Source organism: Gopherus flavomarginatus, chromosome 1 (genome assembly GCF_025201925.1).
Source record: "Gopherus flavomarginatus isolate rGopFla2 chromosome 1, rGopFla2.mat.asm, whole genome shotgun sequence".
Classification (NCBI taxonomy): Eukaryota; Metazoa; Chordata; order Testudines; family Testudinidae; genus Gopherus; species Gopherus flavomarginatus.
This window is the reverse complement of record NC_066617.1, coordinates 197257354-197270747: the sequence shown is the minus strand read 5'-3', so window position 1 is coordinate 197270747 and position 13394 is coordinate 197257354. Positions and strand designations below refer to the sequence as shown.

At 37.5% G+C, this 13394-nt stretch overlaps 1 protein-coding gene across 5 annotated transcripts in view; it reads left to right on the top strand.

The window, feature by feature from the left end:
- APP (amyloid beta precursor protein) overlaps window positions 1-13394 on the top strand; it is a 353581-nt gene that overhangs the window by 325250 nt on the left and 14937 nt on the right. For 3 of the 5 annotated variants that reach the window (XM_050958047.1, XM_050958016.1, XM_050958037.1), the window contains one exon: window positions 2745-2798. The exons of the other annotated variants lie outside the window; for them this stretch is intronic. In XM_050958047.1, the coding sequence (XP_050814004.1) occupies window positions 2745-2798 (54 nt within the window). The remainder of the gene's footprint in view (window positions 1-2744; window positions 2799-13394) is intronic. 5 annotated transcript variants of the gene reach the window in all.

The following is a 13394-nucleotide window of genomic DNA, read 5'->3' as shown; positions in this document are numbered from 1 at the left end:
TTGGAGAGAAAAGCACATTGTGGGTGCTTCCAGATTAAATAATAGTTACATATAAAGCACTAGAAATGCTCCTTTTCCCATCAGATATCTTAATATTAGATGTAAAGTGAAGCAAGAGCACACAAAATGAAGCCTGCATAGTCATCCCATCATGAAAAAAAAGTAGGTACAATAATGAACTTCTTGGGGCCAAACTTTTATGGAAAACAGCATTGGGCTCCAATTTTGTGCACTTGCTGATTTGTGCCTAAAATTATCATATTTGCATGTGAAAATGAGGTCAGTATATATACAAACAGTTTTGGAGCATGCAGAATTAGTGTACTACTTTAAAACTCAGAGTGGAGCGTAACGCCATGTGTCTTATTAGTACTGTGGTTATCATATCTATGCACATAATCATCCTGTACATTACAGACTTATACCACTTAACATCTTCCTCCAGCACCCACCCTTTCTTCAAAGAACATATCTTTAAGTCACAGCTCTCTCTTATGCACACCTCATGACCTGATATATGCCCACCTGCTGTTCCCTATGTGAGGAAACCCTACCTGGGGATTGTTTTGCAGACATGTGCACTGTTGTTCTACTCTGTTTCCAGCTGCTTTGGCTCTTCTTCCCTAAGCATACAAACATTTATCATTGCAGACAATCCCCTTGTGTTGCCAAGTAACTGACAGCACTAAAGCAGCTAGCACACAATTGCAAGGCCTCCTTTGCACAGGAAGGATGTCTACATGCTGTAATGGGAAGGCAGTGTAGTACAGCAAGGGCGGTTGATTAGGAGTCAGGAGCGCCAGGCCAGAATTTTCAAAAGTAACTAATGATTTTTAAGTGGCTCAACATTGGGTGTCCAATTAGAAAAACCTTAAAAGGGACCTGATTTTCAGAAGGCAGCTGCTCAGCACTTTCTGAAAAATCAGGCCCCATTAAGGTGTCTCATATTTGGGCACCTAGAAATTGAAGATTCCAAAATCACTAGTTACTTTTGCAGATCTTGAGGTTATGTTGTCAGCTTTAGCCTTCCTCTGTGACCTTGGGCAAGTCACTTCCCTCTGTGTGTCAATTTCAACATCTGTAAAATGGGGGGGTAATGATACTTACCTTCCTTTCATAAAGCAGTTTGAGAACTATAAGAGCTGTATAAGAGTTAAGTACAATTACTATTATTTCTTTCCCCATCCGCAGAAGTATTGGGCCAGTCACATGTAGCCACACCAATTTACAGCAAACAGTTCCCTTCTCCTCTTCCCCATTCAGCTGCCCCCATTTTTCCTGCCACAACCTGTTCTAATTTTTCAGTGATTGACATAATTTTACTCTTCCATTCAGCTATCACTTCTGCAGTGTCTATATATCCTTTGCAACAACATATTCAGTCCCTGCTTTGAAGTACCAACTGTAACAGCATACAGGTGCCAGATGAGCAGGGAGTGGAAATGTTCAGAGAATACAGGAACTGGGTGAGGGCAAGAAGCATGGTGACACCAGAGGAGGGAATAAGGGTAATGTTTCTGCAGTAGCAGGATATTTCAATCCTTGAGCACCAATCCTTTTCACTGGAAAAATGCTGCTGCCAGGGGGGCTGTCGTCCACAATTGGAGTAACCTAGCAAAAGGCTTAGATGAGAAAATGTTTAATGGCTGTACTTTTATTTAACATTGTACAAAAAGCAGTTTAGTGAAGGCAATCACATGGGGTACTGATGGTTTGATAACTGATGCATTTTTACTGCTCCATGTAGGGAGCATGGTGTGTGCTAAGAAAGCAGTGCAATCCCCCTGAAAAAAGCCCCTTTCAACGCTCAGTACTTGGCACCATATTTCCAGAGCAACCAAAAGGAGAAGCCAAGTTCTTTGTACCATTTTGGCACTTCCAATGCCAACTGGAACAAAGAAGCACAAAGTAACATAAAAGAAGAAAAATAAAGAAGGCGGAGAGGAGGAATAACACTGTTGTTTTTTTTTAAACTTCCCCAACAGGCTCAAGTTTGGGTTTAGCTAAGGTTATGGGTGAAGAGTCAGGTTATTCACTTTCCTATTTACCATTAGTGCCAATGGGCTCCAAAAAGCATCACACCAGTCTTCAGCTAGGTATGGCCTCTGTGTGGGAATATACAGTATTTAAAGATGTGAATGCAGGGCACAGAAATATGGTTGTTCTTCAAGTCCCATTCTACTTTTAAAATGGAAGATAATCTAATGAGATGGACAATTTTACTGCATACAAACCAAAATATATTAGAAACTACATTATATAGATAGATAGATATCTCTATATATCTCTAATAACTGTTGCCTTCAAAAGTTAATAATCTGGAAGAATAAACTAAGATTTAGTGGGCGTTTAGAAATTAGCAGTGATTAAAACTTGCTGCAAGGACTCATGCCAATTCCTGTTCCCAATTCTAATAAAAAGGTAGGAAGATGTTTCTAAGGATACAATGTATAAAGCCTTACCCTACTGACGGTAAAATTCTTTGATCTTGATAGTTTCTAATTTTGAGCAGTATCCAGAGTATAAAGCGCAGGATGGACATGTCAGCGACAAAAGACACTATTGAAGTTGTTCCCATCTCCTTCCTTTTATTTCCAGGGCTAACTTAAGGCAAATCTTTTCCAGCTGCTGCTAGTATAACTTTGTTTATGGCATATGTCTCTCCTGCACTATCCCAACAAAAGAGCAGTTGACTTATCATTTTGGGTTTTTTGTTCGCTTTTATTTTTTTTGCACATGCCCAGTTGAGCCAGTTGATGCCCGCCCAGCTGCAGACAGAGGACTGACCACAAGACCAGGTATATAACTTGCATGGCTTTTACCTAACCTATATTTTTCCCAGCATGTCTGTGACCTGCTTGAGCTGAAATGATCCTTTTCTTTGTTATTACCCCCTATTAAACTGTAGTGTCATGTCATGAACCAGTATAGATGGGGAATTGCAGCCACAATTTTAAAGGGGGCTCTCACAGATCTTCCCCCTAAGCCTCTGAGTACTCTCTCAATATCATTATGTGCTTGCAAAAAGGATGGGGAAGGAGACTGGAGGAACAGTCCATTTTTTCTTCCCATGTAGCAAAAGTAGTGTATTTTTTTATAAACAAAATAGATGGTGTTTTGTAAATTGAAAATAATCATGCAGAGTTCAGCTTGCACAGTTTGGAAATTAATGGGGCCATTAAAACTTTTTAGGCGGTTCAGGGTCAGGACTTATTTTTTTAAATACCAGCCACTTGATGCAATTTCCAAAGGCAAAGTTGCTCTTCAGAAGTATTTTTACAAGCTCAGGAAGAAGTCCTTTCTAGGAGTAGCCTCTCTTCAGGTCTGACTCCATTGAAGGCAGAGCAATCGCTCCAACCTTCCCTTAATGGCAGAATTTAGATTTCCCTCCAGCACATCAGTGATATTAGATCAGTCAGTTCTTGGATCAGAATTTCAGCACTGCAACATCACATTTTTTAAAAGCAAGCGTAACATCCTCATAGCACCTGAGTGTTTTTGTCTTCTGGGATATAGAGCTTCCTAAAGAGGAGTAGAAATATCATACTGTATGCAGCATTTTGCATATGAATATTTTATTTTCATTCTCCCTAACCCACAAAATATACTGACACTTTAATCCTAACCTTGTAACCTGTCTGTTTTACAAGGATTTTTCTTCTCATAGTTTTTTTCCTGCATAATGTCTTAGTCACTCATTTATGCTTGTTATGTTGTTGATTGGCATTTTCATATGCATAATCAAAAGCCTGCTGCTAAGAGACCCATGTTCGTTGTTAAATATTTTTCATAAATGAGGGGTGGAAAGTCTGGTGGGTACTGATATGAGAAGATATACTCTTGCTCCAGTTTGCCACATTCAGGCTTCATCTCATTAAGTGTTAGCTATCATTAAACCCTTGATAATGGGGTTCTTACTTTCTTCTTGTACATTCTTTTGGCTGGCAGTGGTATTGTACCAAGAGTACTAGTGCCAGTGTAGTTAATGATCTATCCAAGGTTGTATGTTAGATTTCTGAGAGGGGCTGTGATACTTTGAAATATGATTTTTTTTGTAGCTTCAAATTTCCAAAAGTGAGAGGGGACGGTTTTACTGCTCATAAGTTACACTAAGTATTTCTTTAACTCTTCGCTGCTTGAGTTTTAGGTGGTGATCAGTGCAAATGGGGCATTGTGCAACAGCCTCTTCAACACTTACGCCTTTAACATGGAGTTTGAGTGCTGAGGAGGTCCTGTTGTAGTCACTTAATTTACCCTTTGCCTCAGCTCTTTTATAGTCCCCTTGAGTGAATGTTCCTCTTGTGATTATCCCCATCCCACGTAAGTGCAAACTGACAATCTTACCAATAAATGAGCACAGTTACTCTAAATCTAATGCTGGAACTAATCTTTGTGCCTGCACTCTGAGTTTGTAGGAATAAACCAATTTCTTTGGTTCAGTTAGAAGAAGCTGGGGAAAGTGGCTACCTTGTATTAATTTTTGCAGTAATTGACAATGGCATATCCCTTTTACATTACCTGGAAAAGCGTCTTAAACATCTGTGTTTCCAGATATTTTTTGTCTTCAGAAAAGTCTAATAGATTTCTAGCTTATTAACTTTTTTAAAACATTGGCAGATTCTATGAAATAAAACTGTCAAATTCCCTTTCCGTGTATGTGGTTAAGTGCTCAGGTCAGGAAATGCCCAAGTTAATAGGCTGGTCTAGTAGGTAGAGTATTGACTTGGACTCAGGAGACCTGACATCACTTCCCAGTTCATCAGCAAGTTTCCTATATGATCTTGGTGAGTCACTAATTTACCCTTTGCCGCACTTCCCTGTCTGTAAAACAGCAATAATGCTTTCCTACCTCATATGGATGCTGTAATTTAAAAAAAATCCATTTGAAGCTACAAGGAAAAGCTTTATTCAAGTAGTTACTAAAAACAGAGGATTATGATGGAAACATTTATGCATCCTTAGCTAGATTGGACTTACTCTCTGTTTCTAGCACAGTATATGACTTCGCAGCATTCCAAGATTCCTTGTACAACATATCATAATATACTATATACATTAGAGACAACATAATCTCCTTCACCACCCTGTCTCTGCACAAGTAAGAGAGAATGTTTTCACAGAACTCAGAGGTCTCTGTGCTGATTTATATGAGGAAGTCTAGAGGGCACTGCTAATGGCCATCTGATGTTAGGATGAACCAAACAATTATTCATTAGGCTCCAGCAACCTTATTTGCCAGGTTTTTAATTAAATAACTTTCACTTAGACTCTGATCTCTGCAACAAAAGGAGTTATAGTAAATGGAGCCACTGCATATTATCAGTAGACATACTGAATTCTTAAAAACCTGATAAAGACAGATCAAATGATGTGCAAATACCAAAGAGAGACTTTCCACCAGTCTGCTCAAAGTATGAATGTCTAGCAACAAATACCCACCTGATTTTCCATCACACACTGAAGTTATAATTTAGGTAATTTTAAAATACTTCTGAAGCATTCAGAGCTATTTATGAGGCATGTACACTAGTCCAAGCAGTGGTACTAGAGTATAGGATAATATCTTTCCAAAATTCCAACTAAAGTAGATAATTAATCAAACTCAAAGTATTAAATGCAAAAGGAATGCTGTAAACTTAAAAATTACCCTTGTCTCTGAATTTTTAACCACTTATTACAAGTAAAACCTCAATTTATTATAACTGAAAGAAGGAAACAATATTTTGCTTTGTATATAGTTGGTTTCACTGAATTTTTTGTATAGAAGGTCAGCTTTCAAGTGTTCTTTTGGCTGTTCTTTCGTACATCAGTAGAGTAGAGAAAAATGTGAAATAGGAGGATGTGTTTGTAGAAGCACAAATATTAGCAGAGGGACTCAAAGGCAGGTGAAATACCGGACACTACTGTAAACAATTTTTTTTAAATTGTAGCAATTCCAAACTGGTTTCCCTTTAAGCGTCCTCATTCACCATCTTGACTTTTCAGTTTCTGCTTCTGCAGGGTGAAAATATTGATGTCTGTCATCCATAATCAGGCTTTCCTTGTGGTCTTGAAAACAAATGAACATCTTGACTCAAATATATTGCCATGAGCTAACTTGTCAGACTTGCCAATGGGTGCTCAGAACCTTTTTAAAAAACAAACAGATGTTTAATGCCTCCACATGTACATTTTTTAAAATGGCTGATGTATTGCCAAATAGGAAGTTCTCACAGCCACCACCTTTCTTCTGTGCAAACAATAGGATCTTGAGATCACACCTAGATCAGGACCCACCATGAGAAATAATGCAGCTTAGGTATATCAGACTGATTCTTAGCCCTGCTGCTCATAGTCTTATCAGCTGTAGCAACAGTTTCATATGGAGTCTAGTCGCCTAGTAATTATCATTCCCCTGAGCAGTCATGTCAGAAAATGTTAGAGAATGTGAAGAGTTGTCCAGTCCATAGAGTGGTGAGGTTTCTGAGGAAAATGGCACCAAGTCTCCAGAGCCTTCACTCAGAAAAAATCTATTGCCTCATTCACCTATGCAGCTCCACTATTGCTAGCAGGAGCAGAAATAGTCATGTAAAGAGGGCTTGCTCTTGAACCTAGAGTACAACAGTCTCTGTAAACTCCCTACATAGTCTACGTTTTTTAAAAAGGGGGTGGGAGAGGGGTTTCTCTGAGCGATTGCCTGTAGCCAGTGGTGTTGCATGTGACCAATTTTCCTAATGTAGATGCAGCATCTGCATGACAGACTTTTGAAGTGAAGCCTAATGCTTCAGCACACTCTGCTTCCAATGTGTCATTCACAAAGGATGGAACAGAGGTAGAATTGTGCCTAATACGTTCACTATTCTCTCTTCTCCCTAAAAGGTAGTAAGCTAAGAGAATAAAGTGGTCAGTGGGAAGGTAAAAAAGGTAGGGAGATATCCAAAACCTCATATGCTGAGCAGTCAGCCTCGAGCTGTATTTTCTTTTCAATTCTAATTTTATAAATAATTAAGTATTTATTGCCTTACAAAAAATTGTTCCATACAATGAGAACTTCATAGTGTATAGCAGCACATGAGCTGATTTTCAGTGGCACTCACACTGCCCGGGTCCTGGCCACTGGTCTGGGGGGCCCTGCATTTTAATTTAATTTTAAATGAAGCTTCTTAAACATCTTGAAAACCTTATTTACTTTACATACAACACTAGTTTAGGTATATATTATAGACATATAGAAAGAGACCTTCTAAAAACGTTAAAATGTATTACTGGCATGCGAAACCTTAAATTAGAGTGAATAAATGAAGACTCAGCACACCACTTCTGAAAGGTTGCTGACCCCTGGTGTATAGTGTAGCCCAGAACCAAATGTATTGCCAAACTTTGAAAACCCCTCTTATAGAACGGCTTTGTAATGAAAAGAGTAACACCTCTTGGCTGATAGCTGCACTGTAAGTGCTGCTTTAATAATATGTTTTCTTTCTAGAGGTCACTTGTGCATTGTTTAATTTCTTACAGCTGAATTCTTAGTGCCTGTGCCCCAGTACATTTTTATTGATAATAGCACCATGAAAATACACAAATGAGTCCATTACATCTCAGTAACTCCATATTAACTTGGCAGCTCTGGTCTTGGAAAGAGAAGGTAAAATTAGAAAACTAGCCTATTATTCAATACTGACAGAATTTCCAATGCTCAGTACAAATAAAAATGCTAGTGTTGCCTTCATATTAGGTCAGAGTCTTATTTTTCAGTACCCTTGCTAAATCCAGATACCACCATCTGACAGTGGGTCTTTATGGGCCATGGTGCACAGATATTATGGCATCACTTCTTCAGTAAGAGTAGGAAGTAGTAGTGAAATTCTTCCTGAATGTGAAAACTCTGGTTTTAAAATTACTTGGCCTTTTAGGATTTTCCCAACATAGCTGTCAGGCTGTTCTTTAAATATTTATCTAATCATTTTGTGGGGACAGTGCTCATAAACCCTTTTCTATTTCCCCTTTTCCTCCTGTCCCCCTACTGCTGTAGTAAATTCAGTAACCTGCCCTCCTTGCTTCTGTTATATAGCGGGCTTAGGTAGTACTAGCCAATATATGCAAAGACTCCCTAAAAGACCATTTATGTTGCAGTATTATTAAAATATCTGTGACATTCTGTAGGAGGTGTGGGCAGATAGTACACAAGTGAATTATTGATGATTATTGAAAAAGAAAAGGATACCACAGCAACGACTCACCATGTGCCTCTGTTTTGTACTTTACTATTTTTTCCTTCTTTTATTAAAAAAAAAAAGAAAAAAAGGGGAGGAGGAGTTACTTTTACCTAGCCATAAGACTTGTTCTCTGATGAAACCTGGTAAATACATCCTTGGGTTGGGAGCAGAGCAATTTTTTTTTTAAATTTAGAAATCTGTTTCCTGAAGTTGTCTGAAATTGTAATCATCTAGATATTTTCAGACACTTTTTATACTTTTGAATCCAAAAAGCATTTGCAGTATTTTTTCCAAATAGGAAATTTTCAAATCATTAGTTTATAAATAACACACTAGTTATTTCTATGCATGCACATGGGGTATTTTAAAAAATAATTTCTGAGGATTTACAGTGCATTTGCACAACAGCTGCATCAACACATGCCAGGGAGAGACCTGCCAAATTTGATACATTTGGGGGGTTTGGTTTTTTTACATTAATTTAAAAGCAAGTTTTAAAATGAAGGATTTTATGTTGAGTTTCAGGGAGATTTTAAAACTCTTCTTTGAACTTGCTCACTATGGTTCGCTCACAGAGAGCCCTGCAGTTATGCATGGAGTAAGAAGAGTTAACAAAACAGAGATCTTAATCAACGCCTGAGAAGTATCTGCAAAATTAACCCCATGCAGTTATACAGCAGTTTTCAGCCAGAGATATCGCATACATCTTTGCAGAGGTGCATCACCCTCATTTGATGAATGAGGAGAACGAGGCACAGGAAGCTTTAATGCCTTGCGCAAAATCACGCAGCAAATCAGTTGCAGTGGGGGAGTAAGAGCTACAGTCACCTGCCTCCCAGTCACTTGCTCAGACCACTAGGTCATAGCTCCCTCTCTCTGCAGATTTTCCCTTGGAAAAATAGATAACATACAATCTGTTACAGAGGAGTGTCAGTCTGAGCGCACATAAAAAGAAATAGCTTTCAATTCCCAAGCAATCACATTTCCCAGAGTACTAAAACAGTAACTAGGGACAATGGAAAAAGAGATCAGGATAATAAGACAAAAAACAAAAATACATGAACTCTACCAGTCCCAAACATAGAGCCAGAATAAACTGCCCTGTGTTCCCTCCCAGCACCTCCCTAGGCAAATAGTGAGTTTAGATGGGTGAAGTCATCTAGCAAAATAAATGAATAGAGATGTTCGTACAAAGCATCCACCCCAAGGAGGGGAAGATCATCCTTGCATTGCTCTGGTCTGCATTTCAGTGTACAGTTAGACTGGCTCTTGTTGGTAGGGTTGCCAATTTTGGTTGGATGTATTCCTGGAGGCTTCATCACACAACATAATCTTTAGTTCCAGGATACCCCAGGACAATCCTGGAGGGTTGGCAACCCAACTTGGTAGCCTGACTCAGACTTCAGCCTCCTGGATTTCTGCTCTCTGCTGAGATATACTGCTCCTTTTCCCAGAAATCCTAAAAGGACTCTGTCTTCCCTTGAGTAGGAATGTGGAGAGTCAGAAGAGTCCTTCCTGCTATACTCAGCCACCTAGAGTAAAAGCAAAGCCTTTGTGTACGTCTGTATGTACAGAGCTGCAGCATGTCTGGGGAAGATACACTCTTGTCAGCATTAAAAAAAACAAAACATCTCCCTGAACAGCAGAAGCCTTCCACCAACATAGTGCTATTCACACAACAGTTTATGCTGGCGTAACTTCGGTCGCTCAGAGGAGTGGTTTATTCACTCCTCTGAGCAACATAAATTATGCTGGCATAAGCTGCAATGTAAACATAGCCTTTGTCTCTGGTTCTGGTAGTGTTACTCGCCAATTCTATCTCCGCCTTGGACTCTAGGCAATCTGGGAAACAGAGTCCTGAACCTCTGTCATCAGTGCTGCTGTAGTCCAGGGGCGAGTCCCTCTCGACACTCACTCTGATGTTTCAGGGGCACCCCGTCCAGTGGAGCACACAGGAATGAAAATTGCTGTGGACTCCTGCAAACCAAAAACACCAAGTCCTGTACAGCTGTTTAACCGGTAGATGAAGCAATTACAAACTATGAAGTAAATGATATACAACTGGGTAGTTACCTGGTGGACTTCAGTCTCTTTTTAAAGGCCTCACATATTTTCATAAACATATATGCTAATTTATTTGAGACAGGTACAATCCCCACAGCAGCTGTTTTACTCTCTTGAATAATTTAATATGAGATTTTAGAATTTCAATTGTTTTTTTCTTTTAAGATAATAGAGCAAATTATACTTCAAAATACTATAAAGAAACACATTAAAAAAAAAATAATTAAGGCTACTAAACAGCAGGGTAGTTCCAAATCACCTAATTTAATAAATCTAAATACTTAAACATGTTTTGCCTTGCTTTTAAGTTTCATGTTTTTAGTTGCACATATAATAAGAAAACATGTTATTCTTATCAAGTATTAAGAAAAACATTTAATGAAAACACAATCTAAAATTTCACTCATGGAAGTTTTATTTTTATCTATCCTCTTTCTGGTATCAAAATATTTTCTGTTAAGGGATAATATTAGATGGAAAATGTTATCAGTTAGCAGTAAGATTTTAAAATTAAAATATGTAGAATTGCTGCATAAATAATATATGTAATTTATAGTAAATTTTTTCTTTGAATTTGTGAACTGCCACTGAAGCTATTTGTCACTAATGTTTTAGTGTACTTCTTTATGAAACAGATTTTGTATTGTCTTTTTTATTTTGTACTTGCTGATGAAAGGACAGCATCTATTTTGTATCAGTTAAGGTTGTTTTGTAATGTAACCTATATTTCTTTATGCTTGATAAGAATGTTTATGTAGACAGTGTAAGGGTAACAATGTCCTTAACTATTTCTTTTTATATTACATTTGGTAAGACACTTACATTCTGTTCAGTTACTGACTCTGAAAAAGGGACATTCCCTGTGCACATTCCCTCTAAGCCAAGTGTGTATTTTGTGGGGCATGCACGAGAATGTCACTTAACGAGATCCAGGAGTTTCCTTTAATTTTGGAAAATTAGCATTAGTCTGGTTTGGAGCTAGAAAGAAAGTATTCTGTCGTCTTTTTATTTATTTATTTATTTAACCTCCCTCAGTTTCCTTGACCAAAGCGTGATGTGTAATTTTCAAATTGCAGTTCCCTAAACATTTTACTATTCTTGCCCTTAAAAATTGCCTCCTCAATTTTAAATTTAATGGTGTGACGTGATCTTGTTAAATAGCAGACACCTTGCCCTTTTTAAAAAACGTTAAGCATTTTAACATCAATAAGTAGTTAATTTAATAATTCAAACATACCAGAAAACAGTCTAAATGCCTAGAAGAGTGTCCTGAAAGTGAGGATTTTTCTCTTTTTTTTTCTTTTTAATGTTGTGTTATAAGAGGGATCAAAATCATCCTTAAAATGGGATCATTTATATGGTCTAAAGAAGGTAGTTTGGGAGCTTCTGTTCTTGTCTCATAACACAAGGACAAGAGGACATTCAATGAAACTGAAAGGTGACAAATTCAAAACAGATAAAAATAAATACTTTTTCACTCAGCGTTAGATCAGACTGTGCAACTGTTTGCTACAGGATTTCACTGAGACTAAGAATTTAGCAAGATTCAGAGGGATTATGCAGATAACAAGACTTATCCAGAGTGGTTATAGTTAATACTAAAAGAAAAAATTGGAAGAGATGTAAAACCTTCTTCAGATTTAAAACAATCACTAACTCTTAAGGATTAAGGTTGAGACTAGGACGGGGAGGGGCTCACGGGTTACTAGACTAGATAACATGAGCCTGATCCAGTATGGCAGCTCCTATGTTCTTACCATTGTGCAAGTAAGGAAAGAATGCTAATCATGCATTGTTATTACATCCGGTCAAAACCTCTAAAGTTAAAACATCTAATCTAAAATCTAAAATCCATAACTTAATGCAAATAAAGGTTTAAAAGTACAGATTTGTAGGGGATCTTAACGCAAGACAGTCTCTGTTAGCAAGAGTTAGGCTAGCTGTAACCCTAATAATGTGAGATTTGTAGAAGCAAGAATTGTGTAAGGCAAGTGAAAAAGAACTGTGTAAAAAATTGTTGCAACCTTGTGTAGAGAATGTGTAAATAATATAAACTGGCATCTCTTTAAAAGTGAAAAAACAAAATATCAAAATAACATATATAAACAAAATGCAGCTATTGCTTATTATTATCTATAACAAAAATATAAATGCTTGCTATAATTATTTACCTATTAAAAAACCTATGTCCTAATGCACTATCTCCCTGCTATAACTGCTAAACAAAATAAAATATCTAACTTTACTATGCCCAAACAAATAAATAAAAAATAAGTTTTTCTCCAACACAGTAGTAACTGTAATAGGAGGACCAGACAGCAAGTGTCAAAAATCGGGACTGTCCCTATAAAATCGGGACATCTGGTCACCCTAAACTGTGGCGAGGTGATAGTTTCTAGTGAACAACACAGGCCTGCAGTGCTTGGACTAGAATCCTTGTTTTGTGTCTCTAAATTCAGATCACTTGAACTTTGATTTATTTTCTTCTTTTTTTTTAAACTCAGGTACAGAAATACCCATAGATTACAAGTGTCAAAATTTGAAATCAGGATAATTTTTAATGACCTGCACTACAGAAACAGTTTTGTAAACTTCATAGAAACATCATCTTTTACCTTCAGAATAAGTGTCCCAAATCACTTTTCCGAGCCCAAGTGTAAAGTAGTTCCTGTGATGAAAGCTGGTTTCAGCCTCAACTATGGAAAGTCTACTGCCTCACCATAATTTTCAAAACATACTTAAAATATGGTACAAACTCATAGAAAGCAAGTTTTTTCACAGCAGTGGGAGTTAAATAGGAAAAGTTCAGCCTTAATGTCAATTTTCCTTAATGTTGTCATAATGTGTCTCCACGTTTTCATCCTGTGAGCCACTTCATGAGACCACTACCTTAGTTCCTCACTACTTGATTCTCAGTATTTCATACTGCAGATCAGGGGTCGGCAACATTTCAGAAGTAGTGTGCCGAGTCTTCATTTATTCACTCTAATTTAAGTCTTCATTTATTCAATCTAATTTCGTGTTTGTAGGAGGTCTCTTTCTATAAGTCTATAATATATCACTAAACTATTCTTGTATGTAAAGTAAATAAAGTTTTTTAAATGTTTAAGAAGCTCCATCTAAAATTAAATTAAAATG